This window comes from Lissotriton helveticus, chromosome 6 (assembly GCF_964261635.1).
Source record: "Lissotriton helveticus chromosome 6, aLisHel1.1, whole genome shotgun sequence".
Taxonomy (NCBI): domain Eukaryota; kingdom Metazoa; phylum Chordata; class Amphibia; order Caudata; family Salamandridae; genus Lissotriton; species Lissotriton helveticus.
This window is the reverse complement of record NC_136067.1, coordinates 939,897,544-939,925,026: the sequence shown is the minus strand read 5'-3', so window position 1 is coordinate 939,925,026 and position 27,483 is coordinate 939,897,544. Positions and strand designations below refer to the sequence as shown.

At 44.9% G+C, this 27,483-nt stretch overlaps 1 protein-coding gene across 5 annotated transcripts in view; it reads right to left on the bottom strand.

Moving 5' to 3' along the window:
* CEP170 (centrosomal protein 170) overlaps positions 1 to 27,483 on the bottom strand; it is a 548,658-nt gene that overhangs the window by 175,552 nt on the left and 345,623 nt on the right. For all 5 annotated transcript variants that reach the window (XM_078648584.1, XM_078648586.1, XM_078648587.1 and 2 more), the window contains one exon: positions 10,529 to 12,385. In XM_078648584.1, coding sequence (XP_078504710.1) covers positions 10,529 to 12,385 — 1,857 coding nt within the window. The remainder of the gene's footprint in view (positions 1 to 10,528; positions 12,386 to 27,483) is intronic.

The following is a 27,483-nucleotide window of genomic DNA, read 5'->3' as shown; positions in this document are numbered from 1 at the left end:
ATCAGTTGCAAGCCCGCCCGTACTGGTGTAAGTAGTTTGTTTTCCATTCAATATGCATGATGATGATATGACGTTATTTGATCTGTCTTATTTGGTCAAACGGTTAGCCTATTATGATTGTCTGAGTATATTTGCTGGCCAGACATTGGGTGGTTCGGTTTTGACGCAATGTGTCTTTTCAGGTAACAATGGGGCAAAACATGACGCATACAGAAACCGATGGGCGTGATTTGCGCGAAGAAAGAGGAGCAACAGACAATGACAGAGGACTTTGTGGAGCATGATCAACGACACTGTGAAAGGACTATGGATTTGTTCTCTGGTGTACTTTTTTCCCTAAGTGTTCTGGGAAAAGTTGTTTTGTTTGGCTTTAATGGCTGCTGTGTTATAAATACTATTGATTAAAGCGAAGAAAGAAAAGCACAATCCTCGCCTCCATGTCCATAATGTCCATAATAGAATTGAAACTTACATTCACTGAAGCTAGGCAAATTTTTATTCACCCAGAGTTAACCAGGCCTTCAAATGCATTTAAAGCCTTCTTGGGCACAGGACTTTCGGAGGAAAGCACTGACTTCTATAAAGACCCTGGCAAACCTCCTTTCTGAATCATGCCAAATGCACATGAAAAGGCATTGACTCTAAAATAAAGCCTAGTTAAGTGCTTTTCTTTGAGACAGGGAAAGGAACAGTTTCAATACCACCACAGGATACTCCAAAAACTACTGGAATATCTAAGATACACATGGAAACCATGACTCTGGAGTAGGCTCTACTGAAGGCAACGTTTCCATCATCCCATAAAGATCTAGAGAAACTGCACAAGAAGGGTGGCATCTTCCAGGTGACCAAGAGGTATGCAAAATGATAAGAATAAAATGGAAAACAGAAGGACCAAGAGACACTGTCTCAGCAGACCTGAAACGGGATGATGAAAAACTTTTCTGGCTTCAGCCCTGCATCTCAGGGATTGATTCATCCAGTGGGAAGTTAGTGTCAACGGAATAATTAGGCATACGATTAAAATAAATACATCTAAAAATCCTTTCAGTGCCAGAAGAAAAAACTTGCGACTGCAATCTCAAAATTACTAATACATACCGAACTAAAAAGACTGCTCTAGGAAAAGGCTGATCCTTCTCTGGCACAGATTTAATACCTGGTGAGGACTTTGCAGTCCGAAATTAAGGATGTACACAATGTGCGTCCAAAAAATCATTGCAATCACACAAGAAGAAAATTCGGTTGATGTTCTTGAGACTTCCAGAGTTGACAGATTGATTGTGTTAATATAAGGATAGATGAGATACTGAAGCCCCAACGATCAGTTAAATCTTTCGCCAAAAAGATTATCCACACAATTGTGTTGACAGAAACAAAGTGATTGGAGAGGACTGTAAATGCTGCAGCAAGTTATGACAGTCTGAAGCAGAAACCTCAGACTTCACTGTGCCCTTATTTTCGATACTCGTGCTTGGAACCAAAAACATTTTTACCTGCTGTGAGAACCACCAGCACTATGTACAAAAGGCCATGTCTGAGGAACAGCAAGAAAATGCCATTTGTAGGAGAACCAAGCTAGGCCGGTGCTGAAGCCTTACACAGTGGAACCACACCCTGTGTCTGAAAAATGCATATGCAATGGGATGTAAACCACGCTACTTTGTTCCAGGTTCTTCTTGGCTACAGAAAGCAGTGCTCCACAGTGCACTTGAGAACCTTGTTGCCTGATGAGAGAGGAAAGTAGAATCCCTTGCCCTGGAGAAGGAGTGAGTGATCAAGAGAAGCCCAGCGTGTTCCCAGCATGAGGAGCACCCTAGAGAAAGCAGACCACTATAGACAGTAACGAGAGGAGCGACTTGCACTGTGTGTGGGGTCACCAGTCTATTTGAGTAGTTTGCATGTAAAATACACCAAGCATTTTAAAAAGCAAGAATCACTGACAATGTGTTGTGAGACTGAGAACCTGAGTGCTGTGAGCCTGAGAGTCAGGAAGAGGAACCGTGTCACAGCTGAAGCAGCCAACCTAATTGGCCTGGAGGCTGCAACAACCAAAGACACACCATCTTAAAGAATCAGCCTGAAGTTCATAACGGCAGTCCCTAAGTACCTTTATCCACCTGGAATCCGCGGTGGCCACTGCTAAAAAATAGAGTGCCACTTTGCAGGCCTGTTGTGCTTACTCAGTTCAGCAGTCCATGTACCATGACAAGATCACCATCAAGGCACCAACAGAGGTGAAACTGCTACTGCAAGAGAAGATACACAAAACACACCTGCCACACATTTAGAAGACCAACCAGCAGGTAAAAGCGGGACTTCATCTACAACCAAAATGAGGGACTTGAAAACGAAGAAGAGTTTGCCACATGGGCTTCAGACTTTGTGCCAGAGTGAAAACAAAAGGATGAAATACAATAAACACAGCAGATCATTTGATCAGTAGGATTACTTAAAAAATCTGCACCTGTGTCTAACTAATGCTTTGGTCAAAAATTCACTGGGTAATCTGAACAGAAAGAGGATCCCAGAAGGGATGTTTAGCACATTACTGAAAATCATAACTGAGAATATAGCCCTGTAACTAAAAGTGCTAATGAACTAAAATATAAGCACTGGCTTGAAGAATGGATTATTGTGCCGACTGTTGACTCTTGACTTCTGAGCTCTTCTGTTCCCCACACTCTAGCCTTTAACTGCTGCACTCACTACCCTTATGAGTTAGCTGCAGAAATAGTTGTACAGGCTGGGATTGCAAAGCCATAGTAGGACGGACCCCAGAACGCCAGTAGCAAATGACAATGGTGGTGGGGCAGTATCCATGTCTGGGCTGTGCCAAACAGGGGTCTAAGTCTGGTACCTGGGGTTGTACAGAATGCCTGTATTTCTGCATATACAGCTTCAACTTAGTTCCCATGCGTTCACCCAGGATACAAAGGATGGTGTAGCATACCAATCTCAGGAGTCTGAACTTTATAGTCTTGCTTTAAACTTCCAGAAGTATGGGCATCAGAATGTTTCGCAAGGCTTTATGGATGTACCAACAAAGACGGAAAGTCTTCTACCAGACAAATCCATGCACTGAAAGTTAAGTGGATATCCCTACCTAATGTGCGAGAAAGAGGGCTGTCTCTCTCCATCCTTCGTGCCAAAAAAAAAATCTAGCCAATTATTCGCTAAATCTAGCAGAGACAGATTTATCCCGTCCTTAATTGAGGCCTTTTTCCAGGATCTAGAGAGCTGCAAGCCTTTACTTTAATTCTGGATAGGTTGGCCGGACAGCCAACTCAACCCTCATCTGTAAGGTGGTCTGAAACTTCCACGTAAAACTGTTTATCAATTTACAAATGTACTTGCCTAATTTGAAAACTTCAGCCAACATAGTCTACGGTTTGCATATATGCAGTTTTCAAATGTTATTTGGTTTAAAAAAATATATATATAATACATTTGGTTGATGAAACAAAATAGCTCTGTAAAGGGTGAGCACCCAAATGGATTTCCATGGCCCAAATATCTCACCAAAGGTCAGAAAAAGTAGTCCTTGGAATGTTGCCTGCTCTCCATCAGAGAAAACGGAGTTACAGCAGACTGCGCGGCAATTTGCCGCTTGCTGATATTTATGGGGCTGATGCGTGGAGAGAAATTCTAATTGTTTTTGAAAGCACAATTACCTAGTTCAGATGTATGAGTTAAGGCTTAGGAGTAACAGCCTTACCTGTGTAACCTGTTCAGATATCAATCAATGAGATTTTTATTTTAGGCAAAAGTGATAACACCTGCAAAAGGAATATGAATAATGTGCCAGAGATGAAACTTCAACAGTAATAATTAGACATCGAACATAACACTCCAGTTATCACTGAAATTGATATACTTGAAGTTTAAAAATATAGCTTCTCCTATGCTCTCATAAAAAATAAAATTGAAGTCAAATGGTTCAATGCACACTCAGGATCTTTTCCTTTGAGGAAAGCCAAAGTTTCCAGTTTTAAAAAGACCAAGTATTTTTTAACACACAAGTGGTGCTTTCAATGTTCAATTCACACTTATCACAAAACCGCTACAATATGAAGTATAAATGCTGTGTTTTCTTAAAGTGTTCTTGAATCCTCACCAATGGTAAGAATGACTTTATCCACATAATAATCCCAGAGGGATACTCGTCTGAGCGAAACATTTTAGTTAAGAACCTTTCACACCTCGAGAACATGTTATACATCATTATCATCATCCAAGATATCTGGTTAAAGATAAAGTAGGAGTGTCTTCCCTATTAGTAATGAGTCACAGTAGTATCCGTTTGACTGTGATTTTCACTTTTTATTTGAAGGCAAGTAATTTGATGTATAATATAAGATTTGAGAACAGTCAACACGTTTCAACCCCTATGGCTGATATGCCTTGGGCTTTCTCAACGAACGTAACTCTCTTCAGTCAAGTTGTGGTAGCAATTCTGTATAATTCTGTATATGCGGGTAAAGTCCCTCTCCAGCAAAATTGGTGGAAAATCACATACAAACCGTTACGACTGTGACTATATGGGAAAACACTACTACTTCATCTTTAACTTACGTACAATTGGGGTATCAAGGGTCTAAACTCCATTGGAGTGTACAACCGCTAAAAATTATGTATTCTAAACGACATGAACAGGATGTGGACCCTGAGTACATGCGCTAATATTCACTTGTACCTACTGATTCTTTCATGGACTTAGTGACACAAATGCATCCTTTGAAGATGTGCATCATGGGACACACAAATTTGGAGGATGATGGCTCATGGGGCGAACCCATATGTTGTCAGAACTGAACAGCCGGTGTCAGCAAAATCTATCCACTTAGTTTTAGATGCTGAAAAGCTGGAGATGTTGGTATAAAAGAGATTAGAATCATTTAATATACCGGTATATAGTGTATGCTTTTGAAAGCAGCCCCTGTAGAGGCAACCTTTTCCTGATACGGCTGTGTGTTTAATGAGCACCTTTTTAAAGGTGAAGAAATGTAGCCGTCAAACTCTATGCACTATACCAATATATTTAATCAGTGCAAATCTTCAGCTATAGAAGCCTCAATTCAGAAAACATGAGAACAGCAGTTTGCTCAAATAAACCCTTGGTCAGAAATAATGATAGGAAATGGCTCATAACTAAAATTCCCAGCCAACCTCAACCACACAATTTTCGGGTGGATGCTGAATAGCAATATATCAACAAGATGTTCCTTAAATGAGAAAAGGACTTGCTCTTTGTTAGAAATAAGGTTTCTGGTTCCCAGAGGTATGCACCCTGTCCAAGCAGGAACCACAGTCTTAGGCAATAGCACACTCTACAACCAGTGCTCACCCTTTGATAGCTTGGCTCATAGCAGTCAGGCTTAACTTGCGAATTTGTGCACACAACACTCAGTAAAAACACCCCAAATGACTCCACACCAGCTTAGAAAAAAAGATTATTTCATAAATAAAACAAGACCAAAACAACAAAAATTCAATATGCAGAGATATTCATTTTTAAAGATTAAATGTAAAATTAGAGCTTAGAAGCAATTAGCGTTCAAAGAATTAATTGGATACGATGAACCTGGACAAAGTCAAGAGTTCAGGACACCCACGATGAAGTGCAGGCCAGCGACAGGATCCACACACGGCCTGCTGAGCAAAAGTACCTTAATCTTTGTTGCACCATGAAATACATCAATGATGCCCAAGCATTTGGGGAGTTGCTCCGGATTTCTCAACGCAACTGCAGCGATGTCAGTTCCATTAAGCAAAGCCCTGCTTCCGAGTGCAGCGGTTCAGAAGCGGATGCACCAGGTTGATCCATGCTGGAGGTGCAATGCGTCGATCTTCTCCACACAATGGCAGAGTTGGGTTGGTTCCAAAGCTGTGCTTCCAGAGGTGATGCGTCGGTTCAGATTGCGATGCTCTGTTCCAGTCCCTGCTACAGTAGTGATGTGTCGATCCCGATCTTGCAGCGGGCTATGTGTTGGTTCGGATCGGTGCAACTGTGTCAATTAGCAGGTTCTGGCAGATACAGCAGTTTAACACTCACTTGAAAGGCCCCTGGGCTGGTTTGGCACCACTTGGCAGGGCAGTACTTACAGCAAGCAAAGACCAAGTGCTGTTGGAAGATGGAAGTGAAGTCTTTGACATCCTTGAGACTTCAGCAACTGCCCTTAGAGAAACGTAGGCTCTAGGATGCAGAGATGCAGGTCCAGTCCTTCTTCACTCTCAGGCAAGAGGCAGCAGGCCAACACAGCAAATCAGTTCAGCAAAGTGGCAGCCTCTCCTGGCAACACAGCAGTCCTTCTTCCTGATAGAATGTCCTCAGTTCCAGAAAAGCTCTGAATTGGTGGTATCAGAGGTCCAGTATAGTTACCCAGTTATTGGCAGCCTCTCCTGGCAACACAGCAGTCCTTCTTCCTGATAGAATGTCCTCAGTTCCAGAAAAGCTCTGAATTTGTGGTATCAGAGGTCCAGTATAGTTACCCAGTTATGCCTTTCAAGTAGGGAGACTTCAAAGATATGCTTTGCAACGCAGAAAACCCTGCCTTGCGTGCCCTAGCTCCAGACTCACTCCAGGAGGTATGCAATACTTTTTGTGGGGACAGGACACAGCCCTTTCAGGTGTAACGTGTCAGCTCCTACCTCCAATCCTACTAATGATGACCCAACAGCATGCAGATGGCTACTCAGTCACACTTACCTTTCATTTGTCTGTGGCTGCCTGGAGGGAATGGAGGAAGCCAGCAGTCACCTACCCTAAACATGTATTCCAGAGACCGGCAGAAGGCACCAAATGGTTTAAGTAAGAAAATGCCAACTTTCTAAAAGTGTGATCAAGCAAGGCTTGGGTCCATAACTCCCCAGACTGGACCACCTCAATATTGAAATAAGCAAACAGGATGTCTGGGGTGGTTATTTTGATTAGAGTTGTGATAAACCTTAGACCATTAATTCCAGAGTTTTCAAGCTTTATTTCACTCTTTTTTAATATTTCAACAAAGACATTTATAAATCAATAGAGCATGTCTTTTCAAAGAAACATCCCATTAGTAAATCACACAATTCAAAAACGTTTGAAATAGAACTATATACAACATTTACATAGTGCCAAAACAAAACAATTGTGAGAAAAAATAATATATGGCACTTTTTTGCAAACAAATAATAACAACAAATCGATAATCACAAGAAAAACATCATAACTCATGTTTAATTTCAGGCTGGCACACCAGTCCTACATTCATATTAACACCAGACAGACAGTTACTCATTTTCGCAACACATGTTTTCACGGATCGCCCTTCCTCCCCGTTCTGCGAGGTCTCTTTCTGCTGGGCCTTCGGCACTGGCCTAATTTTGGGTGGCTTGGTCGCTACGGGTGCCCCTCCCCCTTGGGTTGGGCTTGGTTTCGACTCTCTAGGGTGCCTTTGCCCTCTGGGTTGCCCTGTTAGCTTCTTCCTGGTGGAGGTGCGCTCTTGTTGGTCTTTTCGGGTGGATTCTTGTGTCCTTCTGTGTCCCATGCTTCTGGGGCTTTCTCCTCCCTCGCAGCCTTCTGAGTTGGAGTTCTCTGGGCTGTGGCTCGGTCCTTGGCCCTTGCGGGGTCTGGGTGTGCCTTCAAGGGATTGTCTAGGGTCGTTGTGGTCCCTCATCTGCTTTTGGCTTCTTCCCCTTTATTGTTCCTGGATATGGCTGCGGTCTTCCTTCATCTGCTTGCCCTTCCTTCAGATCTTTTGGGTTCATCTGTCCCCTGGGTTGATGTCTCCCTCCCCTTGTAGGGCTGTCCTTTTCGGACTGCTGATGGAGTCTTCTCTGTCATGGTGTTCTGCTGTGCAGTGCGGTCACAGACTTCGTGGTATTGTTTGGTCACCGTGGATTGCTTCCTTAGCTTTTCTTTTTACTACTTTCTTGCACACTGTTCTCATACTCTCCCAGCTTTTGTTTGCACTGGGAAAAGTTCTCTGAAGCAAACTGATGTCAGCGCGCCGGGGTGGGGCTCATGTGACCTCGCTGACGTCACGCCCGCGGACGATGTCAGGGCAGAGTCCTGTGGTGCCGCCCCCGGCGCGCAGAGTTGCTGTAGCAAGAAAAAGGTTTTCCGGATCCAGTCTCACCCCTGGGGATAATTCTACGTTAAGGAATCAGCGGCTAGATTCGTCTCTACCAGTTACACCATTACCGAAGGTAAGTAACTGGTACTTCGATCACAATATAAGATTTGAAGCAACGTTTCTGGACATCAGTTCCTATGGAACAACTCCACACCACAATTAAGGTACCTAAAATATTCCCTGTCCGTAAAGTAATGAAAACCAACAATATTTATTTTAATTTTGCAGAGCCAAAATACCAAGTCCAAGTCCTGAAGAGAATCCCAGATTTGTTAGGGATTCGAAACGCGTTGGCTTTGAGTAGGGGGGGCTGTTGATGGGGTGCTATGAGGAATGTTAACCCCTTCGATGCTTGTGACGGAACCGTTCCATCATCAGTCACGGCTGAGCTGTGCTGATGACGGAACGGTTCCGTCACGACCGCACCCTGTTCTGGAATGTCCAGCACAGGGGCGGAATCGGCGCCGCACGGAAGCGGTTAAATAATTTTCCCTCAGCAGCTTTTGACAACACCCACCAGTAGGTTAGGAATCCCCATCATCTCACAGGCAGGCCAGGAAACATGTGTTGAGAAAATGAGTAACTGTCCATCTGGTGTTAATACGAATGTAATACTGTTTTATTTTCAGGCTGGCACACATGAGTTATTGATCTTTATCTTGTGATTATTGCTTTGTTGTTATTATTTGTTTGCAAAAATGTTCTACATATTATTTTTTCTCGCCAAAAATGTTTTTTGCACTATGTAAATGTTGTATATAGTTCTATTTCAAACGTTTTTGAATTGTGCGATTTACTAATTGTTTTTTTTAACAGACATGCTCTATTGATTTATGAATGTCTTTATTGAAATATCAAAAGTAAGCGAAATAAAGCTTGAAAACTCTGGAATTAATGGTCTAAGGTTTATCACAACTCTAATCAAAATAACCCCCCAGACATCCGGTTTGCTTATTTCAACTTTCTAAAAGTGGCATTTTCAGAACTGCAATTTAAAGACCAACTTTCACTATGAGTTGTGTTTTTAAAAACTGTGAGTCCAGAGACGCCAAATTTGGGGTTCCCCTCTCTTCTGAACTGGAAACTATAACATGAATAAGGAAATCCTGGTGCTATACTATGGGAGGGCTAGGCTTTGCAGTAGAGGAAAACAAATGTCAGAGTATTTCAATACCAGGACATGTACATTTTAAATACACTGCACCCTGCCATGGGTTGTCCAGGGCCTACCTTAGGGGTGACCTATATGTAATAAAAAAAACATGGTTTGGGCCTGACAAGGAGATTAACTTCTCAGGTCGACATGGCAGTTTAAAATGGCACATAAAGGCTCTGCAGTGGCAGGCCTGAAATATGTGTAAAGGGCTTCTTCAGTGTATGGCAAAATCAGTGTTGCAGGCCCACTAGTAGCATTTGATTTGCAGGCCCTGGGCACATTTAGCAGACTTTACTAGGGACTTAGAAGTAAATCAAATACCGTATTGTCCGGCGTAGAAGAAGACTGGGCGTATAAGACTACCCCCTACTTTTTCAGTTAAAATATAGGGTTTGGGCTATACTCGCCGTATAAGACTACCCCGAGTTCAGGCCAATGTGGGGTGCCTCTTCTTAATGCACACTTACCAACTGACTCGCCTCTGTGCTAACATCACTGGCAGGCTGCGCTGGTGTTTGTTTTGCTCAGCCCATGACATGGTGGTGATCGCGGTAAGTGAGAGCTGTGGAGAGAAGTATGGCTTTACAGGGGTGAATTTGTACCGCTATCATTCACAGGCATGACTGACATAAATTACCTCTGTCCTGGCATTTCTTCGTGGAAAATGGCGTCCATTTTCCTGCTGGTGCAGTGACAATGTTTTGACGTGTGGGCGGCTTCCTATTATTTTTTATTTACCGGCGTATAAGACTACCCCCGACTTTTGAGAAGATTTTCATGGGTTAAAAGTCGTCTTATACGCCGGAAAATACGGTATGCCAATTGTGGATAAACCAATGTTACAATTGTTCCCATAAAGAGCAGATGCACTTTAGCACTGGTAAGCATAGTGCCCAGCTTCCTAAGGCCAGCAAAAACGAAATCAGCAAAAAAATTCAGAAGGTGAAAAGTCACGGGAAACCATGCTAAGGATGCTAGGTCCAACACTCTTAGATCAAGAATGCAGTATAATACAGCTTCCTGGAGATGGAAAAAGAAATTGGTATGACAACACTGCTTTCACTGGTTACAAATGATACTGCTTAGAATACAGGAAAAGAAAATCAAGAGACTGCTCACATAAAGGTAATGCAATGACAGTTATCCATAGTTCGACACTATTATAAGTTGGCTTTCAAAAACGGATTCTCATGTTGTGCAAAATCATGTTGCAGAAATCATTTGAAAGGAAACTGAAGTACTGAAGAACACTGACCTGGAGGAGAGCTGTGAGTGGAGATTACATTTTTTGTTTTTGAGTCAGACAGGCGAGAAATGCTGTTTGCTCTGGCTCTCGGAGTATACTTCATATCAGCTGGTGGTGCAGTTCGAAGACCACTTCTAAGTAGAGATTCTTGTATTCGAGCGGCTGTAGAGCTTCTTGTTATTATTGCTTCAGAGTCACTACGTGCTGATATAGATCCAAGTCGAGTTCTGCGTGGCTGTGCAAGTAAATCAAGTCTTGAGATTACTTTCTTTCCTAAGGGGGGTTTTGATGTTGAGCTGGTGGTGGATACTTCAGATGCCACAGATCCTTTGTCAACATCAGTAGGTTCAGTATCTGAGGTTTCACCGAGGCGTGCTCTTCGTAAGAGTGAAGTCCTGGTAGGTCGAGGCCTTGGAAGGGTGACCGACTTACTGGCCGTCCCTGATGCACCCTGACCTGTTTTTACCCTGGCAGATTTGCCATTATCTAATTGGGAATGTGTTACTTGATCGGTTGACGAAAATGGCGCCCTTCCATGTGGTCTCCCAGAATAGGTTTCCTGATCAGATGACAAAATATCAGAAATTGCAGAATGCGGTACACTAGATGTTTGGTCGTCATCTGTTAAATCCAGTGACGGTTGCCGTATTCTTGCACTCGTAGTCAATGTCTTGCGGGTCTCGGTTCTTGTGCTACTATCAGAGCCTCGACTTTTGACTTTTTTTTCCACTCTGTCTCTGGTACTTGATGCTGAAGACTTTGCTACATCTTTGGATTGGGAACCTGTGGTTGATCTTTCTTTGTAGAGATTCGTGAAACTCTTTCTTTTTTGGCAAGATTTCCGGTCACCTTCACCAGTTACTAAACTAATTGTGCTGGCTGTGTCCACATCAGATTCAGGAGAGATTGAATTATCTTGGGTATAGCTGGGAGTTTCCGGCCCATCATCCCCTCTGTTCTCCTCCCTCAATTTGGCTTCAAGGAATGCCATCACTGCTTCAGTATCCTTTAAAAGGAGTGTTGTGTCCATGCAAGAATCTGCTTCAAGTGAATCCCTTCTCTCTCGCACTCGATTGGTGGATGTAGAAGTGAATGAAGGAGAGGATGATCCAGTCTTTTTGTCAATATGAGGAATGAGTTCTATAGGTACATTAGTGCTTGGTTTGTCTATCGTAAAACTACCTTGTCTTACTAAGGGCTTTGATGGTTCTTTCTTCTCTGTTTCAACTATTTTTGGAAACTGTCCAGCATGTGTGTCTTCACCTTTTTTCCTTTTTTCATCTTTTAATTCTGCTTTCTTTTTAGAATGCCCTGTAGTTGTTTCTTGAGGTTTCTGTGAAAAACCTGGTCCGGACTTAGGAGTTTGTTCCCTAACTTTGTTGGTTTGATTTGTAGCCTGCTTGGCAGAAGACAATTTGGAGGATGTCCACTGTGATTTCTCTTTATGTTCTTGCTGCTGTATTTTGGATAAAGCTTGCTTTACTGTTGAACTTTCCCTAACAATGTCTCCTTTTTCATTTCCACTAGCATAACCACTATTTGAGTGAGAAAACGGAGTGCCAGCCACGCCAACTTTTAAAGTATGGCCTGGTGCATGCCTGCTTGTTTTTGCAGCATCTTTTGAGTCCTGCTGTATATGCCTTTCTCTTTTGGGCCCAGATGTTGGTGTTTCTTTTTCCTGCAATTCAGTATCCTGCTTTTCTCCAATTTCTGATCTAGTTTTAAGCTTTGAAATTGACTCGGCAGCTGTCTTTTCCTCTGTTGGAAGTTGTGGAAGAGTTCTCCTCTTTCTTTCACTTTGGCTAGCCACAGACGCAGTTGATCCACTACTTTTAACTGAAATACCAGATTCACTGATGTCTGCATCTGAAAAAAAGGATAGATAATTTGAGACCTTAAAAAGGTGATATGAACACTAGGCTATTCTAAATCACAATGGCAATTGGGGAAAGCTCTTCATAACTGCACAACAGGAGAAATTTCTGTCGTTCCATTTTCATAAAGGGAACAAAAGGAACGAGGGAGGTATCTTTGTTCTATATGGCAATTCTAGCAATTGAGATTTCATTAAGACCGCAATAATAAAAACCTTAACTTCTAACAACCTTTTTTTTCTTAAATAACAAGAAAAACACTTAACAGGTGAAAACCAAACAAATAAATTACCTCCTCAGATTGGGAAATTGACGCTAATGATTTTGAAGGAATGTGTGCTTTGCTATAACATAAAAGGGACCTGAAACAAAGTTTGAAATACGAATTTGCTGAATATTTGATTCAGTTAAAAATATACAAATAAATAGCTGCTCACATAAAAATCCCTTTAAAGATATTGGTTCATCATAGTCATCCCCTAGTGTTGTATAGGGTTTTAGGATCCTAGCGTAATTGATCGATTCATGCCCTTATTTAGGTATAATTCGCCTTGCCCTTATATAGGCATAGAAATCATAACCATATTTAGACATAGCCCGTCCAGTAGAAATACAGGCATGGCCACTTCCACTGGTTCCAAAAAGCCACAACGATTTCTAGGAAACTCGGCTTCAGCAGTCAGGGACATCCCCTTTCTTGAATATTGATTTGGCCTAGAAATCATGACGTTTTCAAAGAACTACCATTCCCTTGGGGTTCTTTGGTGATGTGATTATGTCTGACTTAACGTCAAACCAGGCACCTTCAAGGTATAAGTATGCCTACAATTCCCCTAGCAAGGACACGGTGGTTTGGAGCAGCTCGACTATCTACTTGCCCGACGCAGCTCGCTACAGCAAGTGTCGAAGGAAGCCGACCCTCCAGCTGACGCACTGACAGAGAGGCTGCATTTCTCTCGCTGAGAATCCAGCTCCTGTATTTCCAAGCTCCCATTGAAGGGTGTTGGGAAATCGAGTCCAAGACAGAGATACCAGACCTCCTTCATTCTAAAACCAAGGTACGGAGCTGATTAGACCCTAAGAGAAATCTTGGATAGATTCTTGGCAAAGAAACTAAACCTATGCTACACCGTACTAGACTTAGGTTAGGTACATTAAGGTAGGCGTATTTTAGAAGCACCAGTTGAGTACTTTTAGTCTTTGTTATTTATGTACGTATTTTATGGCTTAGAAATCATACCATGCTTTTACAGTATTATCTTATAATACTCTTCTTGCTGTACGCATTATACTTTACAGCCAGTATTACGATTCCAGCAGTTCATTTCTTTTGCATGAGAAAGAAGACTGTTCAATAAATACTTTTATTGAAAACGACCGTCTCTCTATTTCTCTACACCTATGTAGAAACGAAGCATGCACGATTGACTGAGTAAAATATCTATCTATTGTTTCCACGACTCTGAAGATACGCTTTTATTCTTGGGGAAACAAAGTTGTCATGTTTATGCGGTTGTCAGAAACTAATACCTTCTTGTGAATTCAAGAAAGTTTCTAGTGACCTCTGAGCTAGCTGGCACTCACAATTAAGTCTAATATATTCGATAGAGACCTAGTCGACCTCAGTCCTACGTCAAACCTATAGAATATATTATTCCAATGCGCAGACCCTATTGGGAATATAGGAACTACACTACATGGCGCCCAACATTTGGTAAGGCACTAATTTAACGCTAGATACTAGAGTAACTCAGTCGTGCTTTTCACGGAGACCCCTTTTTCCCATAAAATACTCCAATAGACGTCTGCAGTGGGTAAAAGGATAAAATATCCGCCATTGCTGAGTAGGACGAAAAATCCTATGTATTAGTTTTTGGTTTGTTCAACGATGAAGGATACATTATTAAAAAATATTGTGCACCTTATCTTTGAAACTTGCTCTGCAAACTTTCAGTCAACAAAATGACAGAACGAGAACGGTGGGGCTGCAGCCCGACCAGGCATTGGCGTTACAGGGTTTAATGAAGACTACGCGGATGCTATAATCCCGGAACATTTAAGGAAAACCATCACTATAAAGCTTATAACAAATGGCCTATCATCGAGAGGTGGTAGGGTAATTTTTGTGATAGAGGCACACGAATATCGGCAGACAGAGGTATCCTACTCATGGATTATCTGCCCAGAAGCAAATCCATTAATACATATGTTCCACTTCTACAAAGAAGAGGAACATCCAGCAGAATACACTCCATTCAAGGATATTGAAATTCCATTAACATACCAAGAGCATGCGCTCTGGTTTAAAAGTACCCTACAGTATCAAAATCACATTACCAGGCTTGGTCCACTAGGTAGACCAGGAGCAACATGGCAGTTATTAGCCAGCTATACACCACGTCCTGCCATTGAAGGAATGACAGGTCCAGAACTATTAGTTCAACTAAAACAATTAATCAAATTTCACAGCACACTCCTTACCAGGGGAACACAAATAAAATCACACCACAGACTATACAATTGGTAAATTGCCTGCAAAAAGGGAACAAATTCCATTCTGGATAGCTCAGAAAATCACTCAAATAGAGGTAGTATTTCCAGATAGTACACCTCATGTGAAACATAGGATTTTAACAATCTGCTTACCAATGGGGATCGCATAACACCTGGAGGACTGTGACACTTGGGGCACAGTCTTTGCTGCAATCTACACAAAAACACATGGTGTTCCATCTATGGCGGTAATACCAGACGTCCTGAAACAGATTCAAAATTAATACGGGGCAGAGCCTGCTTTAAATCTGGGTATGAAATTACTGAAAGATTTCAAACAGGTCTCAGTTATAATATTAGCTAATATTAAAGGTGAAGCAGCATCTGTGGCGTTCCGCCAAAAACTAAAAGAACTTGATGTAACTGAGCAACCATATGAACTGACCAGAACAATAGAAAAATCCTATGAAGAACTAGGTATAGATAGTTTGGGTGGGAAACCAGTCAAGCCCCAACTAACAGAAAGTCCTGAAAAGGTCTTGATTAAAAACACTCTCACTACTCTTAACAAGAAGTGTGAGAATACCATACAGTCCCTTCCTAAAGAGAAAAGTTCTCAATCCAGAGGTAGGTCTCCTCAAAAGGAGCCCTCTGAAAAGAGGTATAACCTCAGGAACAGGGATAATTTGAGAAAACCTGATAGATATCAAGATACTGATACACGTTCCTCTCGTACCTTTCAGACTTTCTCACAGATATCGGAAAGAAGAGGACGGTCAGAACACAGGGAAGAACGCGTGAAGTCCAAAGACGATCAACACGTTCCAAATAATAAGAAAACCCAATTCACCAAGAAGAAGGTAGCAGGTCTAAAATTCAGACATGCCGAGGATCTTGAGGCCACAACTCAAGAACGAGGAGTGGGCTCAGACAATGCTAGACAGCGCAGCCGAAGTCACAATAGCTCGCAAGATCTCGAAGGATCATTTGGAGACAGTGGACTTGAATGAGTACATTCAAGTTGAAACAGCCGATACCAGGGTTAGTGTACCCCATAAGTTATATGAAGTAACGCTCCCGATGGAGGGGGACATAACTAGGAAAATAAGAGCACTCTTTTGGGAGAAGCTCTCTAAGGGTTATGACATTCTTCTAGCTGAAAAAGACTGGCCACAAAAATTTGTCAGGGAGTGCCCACATGGCGAAGACATCATTATGCCAGCCTTCTCTAATCATATTTCAATTCACTTAAAATACACCTATACCAGAAAATGGGCTGTAGCCTAGGCTCCAGCATTATATAAAATCAAGTAGGATGGGATGAGGACTCTCCTCACCATAACATCCAGTTAAAAAATCAACCGACTGCTCAGAGGCAGTATCCAGTTAAGCAAGAAGCTAAAAAACAGGTCAGGGAGATCTTAGATCAACTTGAATACCAAGGGGTGATTGAAACATGCACCTCGTCCATGAACAATCCTTTGTTTCCTGTCTCCAAAGCAGACAATACATATCGTCTTGTTTTGGACTACAGACATTTAAACTCTTGTTGCAAAACCTTTGCAGTACAAAATGCACACAGTGCAGCACTGATGAATAACATCATGTGCAAAAAATATAAAACCACATTAGATATTTCTAATGGTTTCTTCTGTCAAAACATTGCACCAGAAAGCAGGAATTTGACCGCTTTCTCAATCATAGGGACACTGCATCACTTCTGTCGTCTCCCCCAAGGATTCAAGAATAGGCCGGGGTTACTTTCAGCCAGAGTAACAGAGTTACTACAAAAGTATGATGATGCGGCATTATCTTATGTCGATGGCATCTATCTAACAGACGAGGACTTGGACAGGCACTTGAACAGAGTGAATACCATAATACTTGGCTTCGCATCTGAAGGGTATGAATTCAACTTTGAGAAATCAAGAATTTCCCACCTCAACGTCCTTTTTCTAGGATATGAGTTATCAACTAAAGGCAAAAGCCTGGCAGACAACTTTTTAGAAAAGTGTGCGCTGCTCCAACCTCCAAAAACGTTGAAAAACGTAGTCAATTCTAGGTTTCCTAAATTTCTGAAGAACTTACATTCTAAATAACGCAAAAAGAGTTAAACCGCTCTACGAATTAATCCAACCTGATTTCAAAACTACTAATTGGACTCAAAAACACACCAAAATTTGCGTTCAGTGCAAACAGACATGTTAGCAACATCACATTTACAGACACGCGTAAACGTACGCAACCTTGTAATCAGAATAATCCCAGGAAGATACGGATTTACGTACTTAACCTTTAATGAAGGTGAAAAAGTACCAATTGCTTATAAATCACACTTGTACACACAAGCTGAAATGAAATTCAATTCAACAGAAAAAATCGGACAGCGGTTCAAACTGCAGTAGCAAAAGAGAGCCCTCGCACAGGGAAAAGGCATAATGGTCGTTACTCCTGTACCTGCCCTAAAGGCAGTGACAAAAGCGAGCATTCTAAATGCAAAGGCATAACATCCGAGATGGATACAATGGGTTAATTCTCTTGCTGCAACAGACGTTGAATACGTTTTTGACCCATACTTGAAAACACAAGAATTTTTCCAATACGAACAAGAATGTCCTCTGCCCACAGAGATTCTGCCTCTAGAACAATATGAATGTATAATATATACAGACAGATCAGCACAACCCGCAATTGGGGGTAAACAAGCTTATAGTGCTGGTGCGCGTTTGTTAAAGGTTGCTGGTGCGATGGTAAATTCCGACCTATGGTCACAAAAACACAATCTCTCGGAGACTGAACAGCTCAGCGAGCTGAACTACAGGCTTTCAAGATGGCGCTTGAAAATACCAATCGTGAATTCCCACACTCATTGTGTGCGATTTGTATTAATGCGTTCAATCTTACAATGAATACTTGCAGAACTGGGTTGAAAACGGTTTCAAAGACGCAAAAGGTGGCACAATCAAGCATAAGTTGCTTTGGGAACAAGTAGTTCAATTACAGAAAGAACTACAAAAGACTCACGTGATCCATACACTGAGTCATCAGCGTGATGGCTTTCACGTTGCAGGGAATTTATTGGCTGATGAAGCTGCGAAGGCAGCTGTGCAAACTGCTTCCTTAGCTGCAATCACTCGTTCTAAAACAAAAATAGACGGCGAATAATGCTAGCTGTGAATGCCACGAGCAAAGGCAGCGGTGCAGCGTTACCTCTAAAATATCCACTAGACTATTCATACATAATTGACGCCACCTACGTTCCTTTTGCTCAAATCCCTGGAGTGGGGGATAGGGTAATTCCAAACAGGAGACAGAGAGGTGCTTTGATACAAGAAGCACATATGCGAGAGCTGATGCATCAAGGGATCTCTAAATCTATACTAGAATTAAAAGAGACGTACTGGTGGCCGGTTATAAATGCCCACATTGACGAATTTGCAATTAATTGCCCTGACTGCAACAGAGATCACAGCAAAGAATGCCGCCAGATACCGGACTACAGTGTAGCCAGCCCAGTACAGACACCATTGTTAGATAGCATTAGACTATCTATACGCAGACGTCCCTATAGACTAATGCGGTCCCACAATTATTAGGAGAAATTCATTTGGATGTGGCATCAGCGCTCGGCTGACACCCGAACTGTTATAAAAGATTTGCGAGTCTTTATCGGCACATACGCAATCGGCACGCTACATTCTGACCTGGGTCAAGAGTTTAGCTCTCGAGCTTACAAGGAGGCCATGGCCAATCTGGGCGTTGCATTGCGGTATTCAAGTCCATTTCATCCTGAGGGAAATTCTGCAGTGGAAAGAAAAAAACGGGACATAAACCAATCTATAACAGCTAGGGTATTAGGTTTGGGTGACGGGTGGGTCAAACATCTAATAAGTGTCCAACGTAGTTTAAACAATCTGCCAAGAAATTCTCTCGGTGGAATCACTCCATATGAAAACCTTTTTGGTACTAGAATGCTTATCGAGGACCTCGATCGTCACACTTCAGTGGTAGAACAAAAACCCTTTGATATCAAAGACAGTTTGGCTGTTTTGTAGGACTTAAATGAAACAAGAAGTCTAAGCATCACATTGCAGAAGCCAACGACTACTAAAGAAAAACCACCTGTCCCAGCAAGGCCTGTCTGGATTCCAAAGATTGGGGATCTAGTCCGAGAAAAGATTGCGGATAAGAAGGAATTTGGGCCTTCTTACAGAAAACCAGTACCAGTGCTAGCAATCCATGAATCAAGAACAGTGTTACTGCTGCCCCTTACTGGAAGAAAGGAGAACCAGTTTGTGTTCATCGATCTGGTAAAACCACATCATGTGGCAAATAATAAGTAGTAGGCCCAGTGGGCTCCAAAGATGTAGCAGACGACCAAATCTTGCAACTATCCAAGAGGTTCAAACTGAGAGACTCCTCACCTTTGAAGAATCTGCAGTAAGAAAAGAGGGACTATGCAACAAAGCCATGAAACTTGTGCCTCTTGAAACCCAAATAACAGTTCATCAAGACACTCCTGTCTATAATGATATAGCATCGGACTACTATACTAATATGACAGGGGATCAAGTAGCTCCAGCGATTTCAAATAATCCTGATGCTATACCAACAATTGACATTACTGCCTCTGGCTATTTCATCAACTTTGATTCATTTTCTGAGGATCCCGGTGAGCCTGAAACAACGCCAGCAAATAAAACTTTTAAACACCAAATAACAGAACTTTTTCAGCAACCTGAAAAGGCTTATCTTATTTCACCATGGGTTGAATTTTGGATTGTGCTAGGCATACTTTTTCTTCTAGTTTGGCTAATCCTTGTATTATCTTTAGAAATGCTGATAAATGGAAGATATAGTAAAATGGACACAGCAAGTAAGAATATCAACTTGCTGCTGAAGCCACACAAATCATCTCATCGTGAACGAAGGGACTTGACATCAGTGAACATCACAGCCGTTCCTATACCTGGTGGTATAGCATGGGACAGAACTGATTATGACATTTATGGTCCGGCAGAGCTGTTGGAAGATTCCACATCAATTCAAGGCTTCCTTGAGTGACTCTGTTTCACCCAGCACATTTTCTGATGATTGGAACTTTGAGACTGTTATTAATATGATGTCAGATTTAGAGATGTCTGCAAAATTTACAAAACATGAATACTTAGAAGTTTCATCAGATTATGTTTAAATGTACTGTTATAATCATTATGGTCACCATCATTTGCACAAATCAGCAAACCCTAGAAATGTTTATACTATCACTCAATGGGAACATTGTCCAACGCCAAAAAAGGGTAGCTCAAAAACATTCTATGAAAAAATTCCATACTTTTCAGGTTTTAATGTCTCAAATGCCGAAACATTTTACTTTAGAAATGTTAATAAGACAGGAATGAAAAGTATGTTAACTAATACGAAGCAAATTCATTCTGCGGCCCTTTATGCTCAGTTGTCTACTTTAGGCTTTGACTTTTGGAAAAACAACATTGAGACAAAAACTGTCTGGGGCACAAAAGACTGCCAGGTGCAGGGAATAGAAGCTTTACTTAGAGCCTGCATCATCCCTGAACAAATAATGTTTTTGAACGACACTGTGCAACAGACATCCAGCCTTGGCCTAGCCCAGAAAAAAGATTTAAACAAACCGTCCATGCCTACACCTACACCTGATAGTAAAAACAATTCAGAGGGAGGTGTCGACGTAAAATCACTTTTACTTAAAAACAGAACTGATTCTGATTAGAAAAAATGGTTTATCTGGCCCACAGATTCAAACAACTGTCAAGATAGATTCCTGAACAAGACACAAGGGTTTACAGTAACTAGGCCAGACCCAAGATATGTCCAGAGACAACATCCAGGGATAGTTACAACATACAGTGAAGGAAAACTGTGCCTTGAGTGGCTGCAAAAATCTACACTTACAGAAGTAAAACAACACTTATCTTTACTTAAAGATGGCGTTGATTTAAGGGACTTCTTACAAGGTCCTGCAAAACAATGTTATAAACGTTTCATATACGCAGGTATATGTGCCATCTATAATGAAGCTTGGAAAGCGACACAAGCAGAGACTGCAGAACAAATACGAGAAATTGATCGTATTAATTTAGAGAAAGCTCTCTCTGTAGTTGACAATGGGTTAACGACTCCGTCATCCAGAATTTATTCTTTGGACAACATTGTATCCTCTGCCATTGACATAATGGAACAGGACTTGCTCATGTTACAACATGGACAGTCACAATTGCGTTCTATAATGCATTTAGGATGCACGTTACAAAATCTTTGTTCGGGATACGTGCCATGGCGTCTAATCAACACGTCATTGTTTTCTGTATTTAACCTTACAGATAAACAAATCACTCTGGCACAAAGAGGTGCCGACTATACGGTGCTAAGCATTGAAAAACTGGAAAGAATACGATTAACTGTTTCTGAGAAACCGGCAACGGAATGGATAATACATGGGACAATCACTCTGCCTGTCACAATTTTCCACTTTTCATAGTGTTTGCAACACTTGCCAGTGGGCGTGTATGAAAGGTTGGGTGAGGAATACATAAAGTCAACCTGGGAATTACCATACACACACAAATGTTGGAGTGGGGGAAAAGAAGTATTTCTTAGTGGTACAAACTCCAAAAGCACACTGAGCGGTACACTTTTATGTCAGGGTATTAATTTACATGGAGCCTGCGATGGTTCTTCAACCAACTTATCCTGCCACCTGCAAGGTTCGCCGGCAGCGGTGATAGATCCAATTTTTAGGCAGCTTTCCAATGGGAGCTACATAATGTTTAATGATCACAGCTGTTGTGGAATGATGCCAGGAATAGCCTATCTCGTAACTGTGTCAGCCAGGGTCACTTGTTTTATGCAAGTGTTGTTTCCTAAAGCTAAGACAGACAGGGAGTCGCCTTCACTGAACAGCCCTTCTATTCGAATTGAAACTTTAAGCAAAAAGAAAGCCATTCTTTTACAAAAAACTGTGCCACTGACCTCGTCCAAAGAGACGTATGATCTGCAAGTCGCAAGGTCCTCTGCAGAGATACATGCCCTTTTCACCACAAACTGTCCAATACATTTCGCAGAAATGTTAGGTCGTATCTTAAACATGTCTGATACCAGTGGTATTGTACATGTATTTAAGACGATTTTTTCGGGACTGTTAGCACCCTTTGAAGCAGTCCTAGGTATTTTTCCAAACTTTGTGCACGCCATGTTTGGCGGCCTGCCTCTCATTTTGGGACTCGTAGCAGGAATACTATTCTTGTTCCTTCTGCTCCGATATGGCAAGTCCAGTCACCAGCGACGCCCAGATTACCGTAGAGAACACTCTCCTGCCGATTAAGTGTCGTGAGCGCATGATACAGATTCTTGGCTTGGCTCGTTTGAGCGATCTGAATAACACTTGGTTCCTATCATTCAGTCCAATCTCGCAAGACTGCATCTTACCTGTTCTACGATGCCTGCTATGTGGAGAAGAATGCGTGCTAGACATCTGTCTAACACTTCCATCAGCACTGCCAATGGATGTTGATATTTTGCTTGGTTCGGTAATGGCTCATGCATTGTGTTGTCCCCAGCGGCTACCAATCCTGATGACGGCATTCATTGAGGTCTCACAGAAGCAATCAGCTGACGCACAAGTTACTACTTGTGTAACGATATATCTGTAAGAGACATTAGTTAGTGATAGATTCCTTACCGTAGAATATCCCCAGGCGTCAGACTGGATCCGGAAAATTTTGCATAGCAATACCCCTGCGCGCCGGCAGGCGTCGTCCGCGGCTCCGCGTCCGTCGTCGGTGTCATTAGCGCCAGAATGACATCATCGCAGTACTTAGACACCACCCTCGCGCGCTGACGTCAGTTCTGATACACAGCTTTTCCGCGCCAGATACGCAGAGCCATGATAGAACCAACACTGGTAAAAAACCTACACTGGTGCCATGAAACTAGGGCCCTGAAAGGGGATGACCTTAACCCTAGATATCGGTTTGCAGAACGGGGAGGATGGGTGGGTCGTCGGTAAGGAATCTATCACTAACTAATGTCTCTTACAGATATATCGTTACACAAGTAGTAACTTGTGCATCTGAAAGAGACACGTTAGTGATAGATTCCTTACCTTAGAATAGATACCCCAGCAATACCAACCCCAGTGGTGGGTCTGCGAACCAATAATCACACCAGAAAGTCCAGGAGGACTGAACTGCCAAAGAAGCCATCCCTCAGGACTTGGCTGTCCAGGCAGTAGTGTCTCGCAAACGTGTGCAGCGAGGCCCACGTAGCTGCCTGACAAATGTCCTGCAAGGGCACTCCCCGGCCTAAGGCAGTTGTAGTCGCCGTGGCCCGAGTAGAATGAGCCCTCAGACCAACAGGGGGTTGCTTCTTAGCCAAGGAGTAACACGCCTGGATGCACAAGATCATCGACCGAGAGATGGAACAGGAGAGAACATGTGTGTGATGCCCTTCAAAAACATATTTACAATTGGGGACTTGAACAAAGAAGGCTGATCAGGTAGCCTTAAGAAGGCAGAAAGGTAGCCCTTGATAGTGCCCAGAGCAGAGCCCTGCTGGGCAAGAGAAAGAAGGAAGAGGAGAACCTCAGAAAGGGGTGCAGAGAGAGGATCCACAGCCTTTGCTGTGCACCATGCCACAAATCTGTTCGACCTGAAGGCGTATACCGACTTTGTGGAGGGACGCCTGGCTGCCAGAATTACATTACAGATTTCAGGAGGCAAGTCAAATGGCCTCAACTGTCGCCGCTCAATCTCCAAGCTAGTAGGTGGAGACTGGAGGACCGTCCCCTGCTGCTGCGACAGAAGGTCCACCCGAAGAGGCAGACGAATCGGGGGATCGACAGACATGCGGAGTAGCTCTGGATACCAGTATCTCCGTGCCCAGTCCGGAGCCACAAGGATAACCTGGGTCCGGTTGCGCATGATCTTCTTCAGCACTCTGGGCAAAAGTGGTATAGGCGGAAAGGCGTACAATAGACCGCAACTCCACTCGTGACGAAAAGCATCTCCGAACGAGTGCCGCCTTGGAAATTCCAAAGCACAGAACTGATGACATTGTGTGTTCTCTTCTGTGATAAATAGATCTAACCAAGGCTCTACCCACTGCTGAAAGAGGCCTTGCGCCACGTCCGAGTTCAGACGCCATTCGTGATCCATCATGCACCGACGGCTGAGTTCGTCCACCCTGGCGTTCAGGGAACCTGCCAGGTGTTGAACCATCAGGGTCACGCCCTGATGTTCCAGCCACTGCCAGAGGCGCAAGCCTCCTGGCAAAGGGTCCACGACCCCACCCCGCCCTGTTTGTTGCAGTACCACATGGCGGTGGTGTTGTCCATGAACACCTGCACTACACTCCCCTGGACAGAGAGGAGGAATGCCGTCAGTGCAAGTCGGATCGCCCGCAGCTCCAGAAGGTTGATGTGGAGCTGGGACTCCGACGGAGACCAGAGGCCTCTGATCTCCGCCTCTCCCAAGTGGCCCCCCCAGCCCTGGAGGGACGCGTCCGTCACAACTACGTGCTCCGGTAGGGAGAGGGATCTGCCGCTGACCCAGTCGCGGTCCATGAGCCACCACTGCAACTGTCTTGCAGAGCCCTCCGAGAATTGGACGTGGTCGGACAAGTTGCCATGATGCAGGGCCCACTGAAACTTCAGGTCCCACTGCAGAGCCCGCATCCGCCACCGGGCGTGATGCACCAGAAGGATGCAGGAGGCCATCAGCCCCAGAAGCCGCAGCGTCAACCTTACCGAGACTCGGGATAAAGGCTGAAAGATCAGAATCAGAGCCTGAATATCCCGAACCCGCTGTTCAGGAGGATAAACCCGAAACTGCGCCGAGTCGAGAACTGCTCCGATGAAGAGGAGCTTCTGAGAGGGGCACAGGTGTGACTTCGGCACATTGATGAAGAATCCCAGCAGATGCAGGAGGTCGGCCATAGTCTGGAGGTGGCTGACGACCGTCTGGGGCGAGCCCGCCTTCAACAACCAGTCGTCGAGGTAGGGGAAGACTGAAACCCCTAACCTGCGCAGATGAGCCGCGACCACCGCCATCACTTTCGTGAACACCCGTGGGGTGCTGGTAAGGCCGGAGGGGAGCACAGTAAACTGAAAGTGCTCGCGGCCTACCGTGAACCACAGGTAACGCCGGTTGTCCGGCAGGACGGGGATGTGAAAATAAGCGTCCTTCAAGTCCAACGCTACCATCCAGTCTCCAGGGTCTAGGGCAGCTAAGACCTGAGCCAATGTTAGCATCTTCAACTTCTCCTTCCGGAGGAAGCCTTTGACGTTCCGTAGGTCCAAGATAGGGCGTAGGCCCCCTTTGCCCTTCTTGGGTACCAGAAAGTAGTAGGAGTAACAACCACACCCTACTTCTGGCCCAGGAACGTGTTTGATGGCCCCCTTGGCCAAGAGGGCCAGAACTTCCTCTTGCAGCAGTGTCAAGTGATCCCCTGACACGCGGTGGTATTGCGGTGGCATGGCTGGAGGGGTCACCTCGAAGGGGAGGGAGTAGCCCCTTCGGACGATTTGCAGCACCCACCTGTCCGACGTGACAGTGCGCCTGTGGAAGAGGTGATGGCGGACCCTGCCTCCCACTGGCGTCCCATGGGCCTGAAAGCACAGACTAGGAGGGTTTTGAGGCGGGTGCTGCAGGGGAAAATGTGGACCGGCCTCGCCGTTGTCCCCGACCGCCGCCACGGCAGTTTCCACGGCCGCCACCGCGCTGTGTAGCAGTCTGCGGTGCGTGGCTGGCAGCACGTGTGGGAGCACCCCTTCCTTGGCCACGAAAGGAGCGAAAGGCACCCATTTGCTGGCGTGGGGACGAGAGGCCCAAGGACTTGGCTGTAGCCCTGGAGTCCTTAAAACGCTCAACGCATGGTCTGCCTTGTCGCCAAAGAGGCGACGGCCATCAAACGGCATGTCCAGAAGTGTGGCCTGGACATCGGCCGAAAAGTTGGCGCACCTCAACCAGGCGTAGCATCGAACCGCCACCGTCGTTGCCATCGTTCTGCCCAGTGAGTCCGTGGTATCCAGCCCACACGGATGGAGTAGGGCGCTGCATCTCGACCCTCCGCAAGGGCTTGGGCGAGTTTAGCCCGGGCCTCCTCCGGGCATTGTGGCAGCACGTCCGCGACCGTGTCCCACAGGGTGTGGGTGTAGCGGCCCAAGAGGCATGCGGTATTGACTGATCGCAGTCCTAAACTCAGGGACGAGAACACTTTCTTCCCGAATTATTCATACCTCTTGGATTCCCGATCGGGTGGAGCCATCGGGAATGTGGTCTGGGAAGTGGAGGCCTGGATGACCAGGCTCTCGGGGGTGGGATGGGTGGACAAAAAGCAAGGGTCGCCCGGAGCCGGGCGGTAGCGTCTGGCCACGTTCCTACCCAAAGGCTGACCTGTGGCGGGCTTGGACCAAGTGCCCACAAGAACGTCACACAGGGCCTCATTAAACGGCAGCAGAGGCTCGTTGGAACATGCCTGCGGTTTAAGGACCTCAGTGAGGAGGTTAGTCCTCACGGCCGGAATGGGGAGCGTCAGGCCCAAGGCCTTGGCTGCCCGCGTCAACACTACACGGTAGGCAGCCCCCCTCCTTCGTAGCCACGGTGGGAGGGGAGACAAATCCATTGTCTGGCGAAGTGTCAATACCACTGGCCTCCCCAAGCTCATATGTTCAGTCCTGTTGAGACTGGCACTCCTGTGCCAGAGGGTCCATAGACACCCTCCCAATCACCCTCGTCACCCATCTCCTGAAGTTCAGGGTCAACGGATGGGGCCGGTTCGTGGAAATAGAAATCTCCATATGACGTCGAGAGCGGCGCCCAGTGGCGCCGCTCCGGCGCCGGAACCGAATCAAGGGGAGGATTGGGGACACCCGCTGGGCCAGAGCCGACGAGGTCGTGAGGTCGACCAGCGACGACCAGGATCCGGAAGTGATCCAGTGTGGGCCTGCGGCGCTGGGACCGAAGTCGCCGGCGGCGTCGGGGCCAAGGCACCCGACGGCGTCAGAGCCGAAGCACTCGACCCGCCAGGCCCTCCAGCCGGAACCGGTGGGCCCGAAGGCACCACGGAACCCGGCTGAGGAGGGAGGGACCTCATGACCATGAGGTACCACTCGATCTCCTCCGGCGTTGCATCATGCCCAGGGACCGACAGGTGTGGGGCAGGATGCTGCGCCTGTGACTCCGTTGGAACCGCGTGGGTGGTGTCACCTGAACCCCCGGCCGCTTCATGCGAGCGTCGGGGTGGGTCGGAGGAGCGATGACGTCGCTCCGACCTCTCATGCCTCTTACCCGAGGAAGATCCCGACGACCGATGCCGACTCTTGGAGCTACGAGGACTCCGACCCCGCGACCGGTCCTTCGACCTCCTGTGGGACTGGGACCTGGAACGGCGCGGGGCTGACTGCTGGAGCTCTAGTCGCTTGCGGGACCGCTCCCGCCTAGCCTTCGACGTCAGGGCCCGGCAGTCTGGGCAGGCGCGGTCATCGTGGTCGAGGCCTAGACACTGCAGGCACCGGCGATGGGGGTCGGTAACCGACATCAGTCGGTCACACCTGGAGCAAGG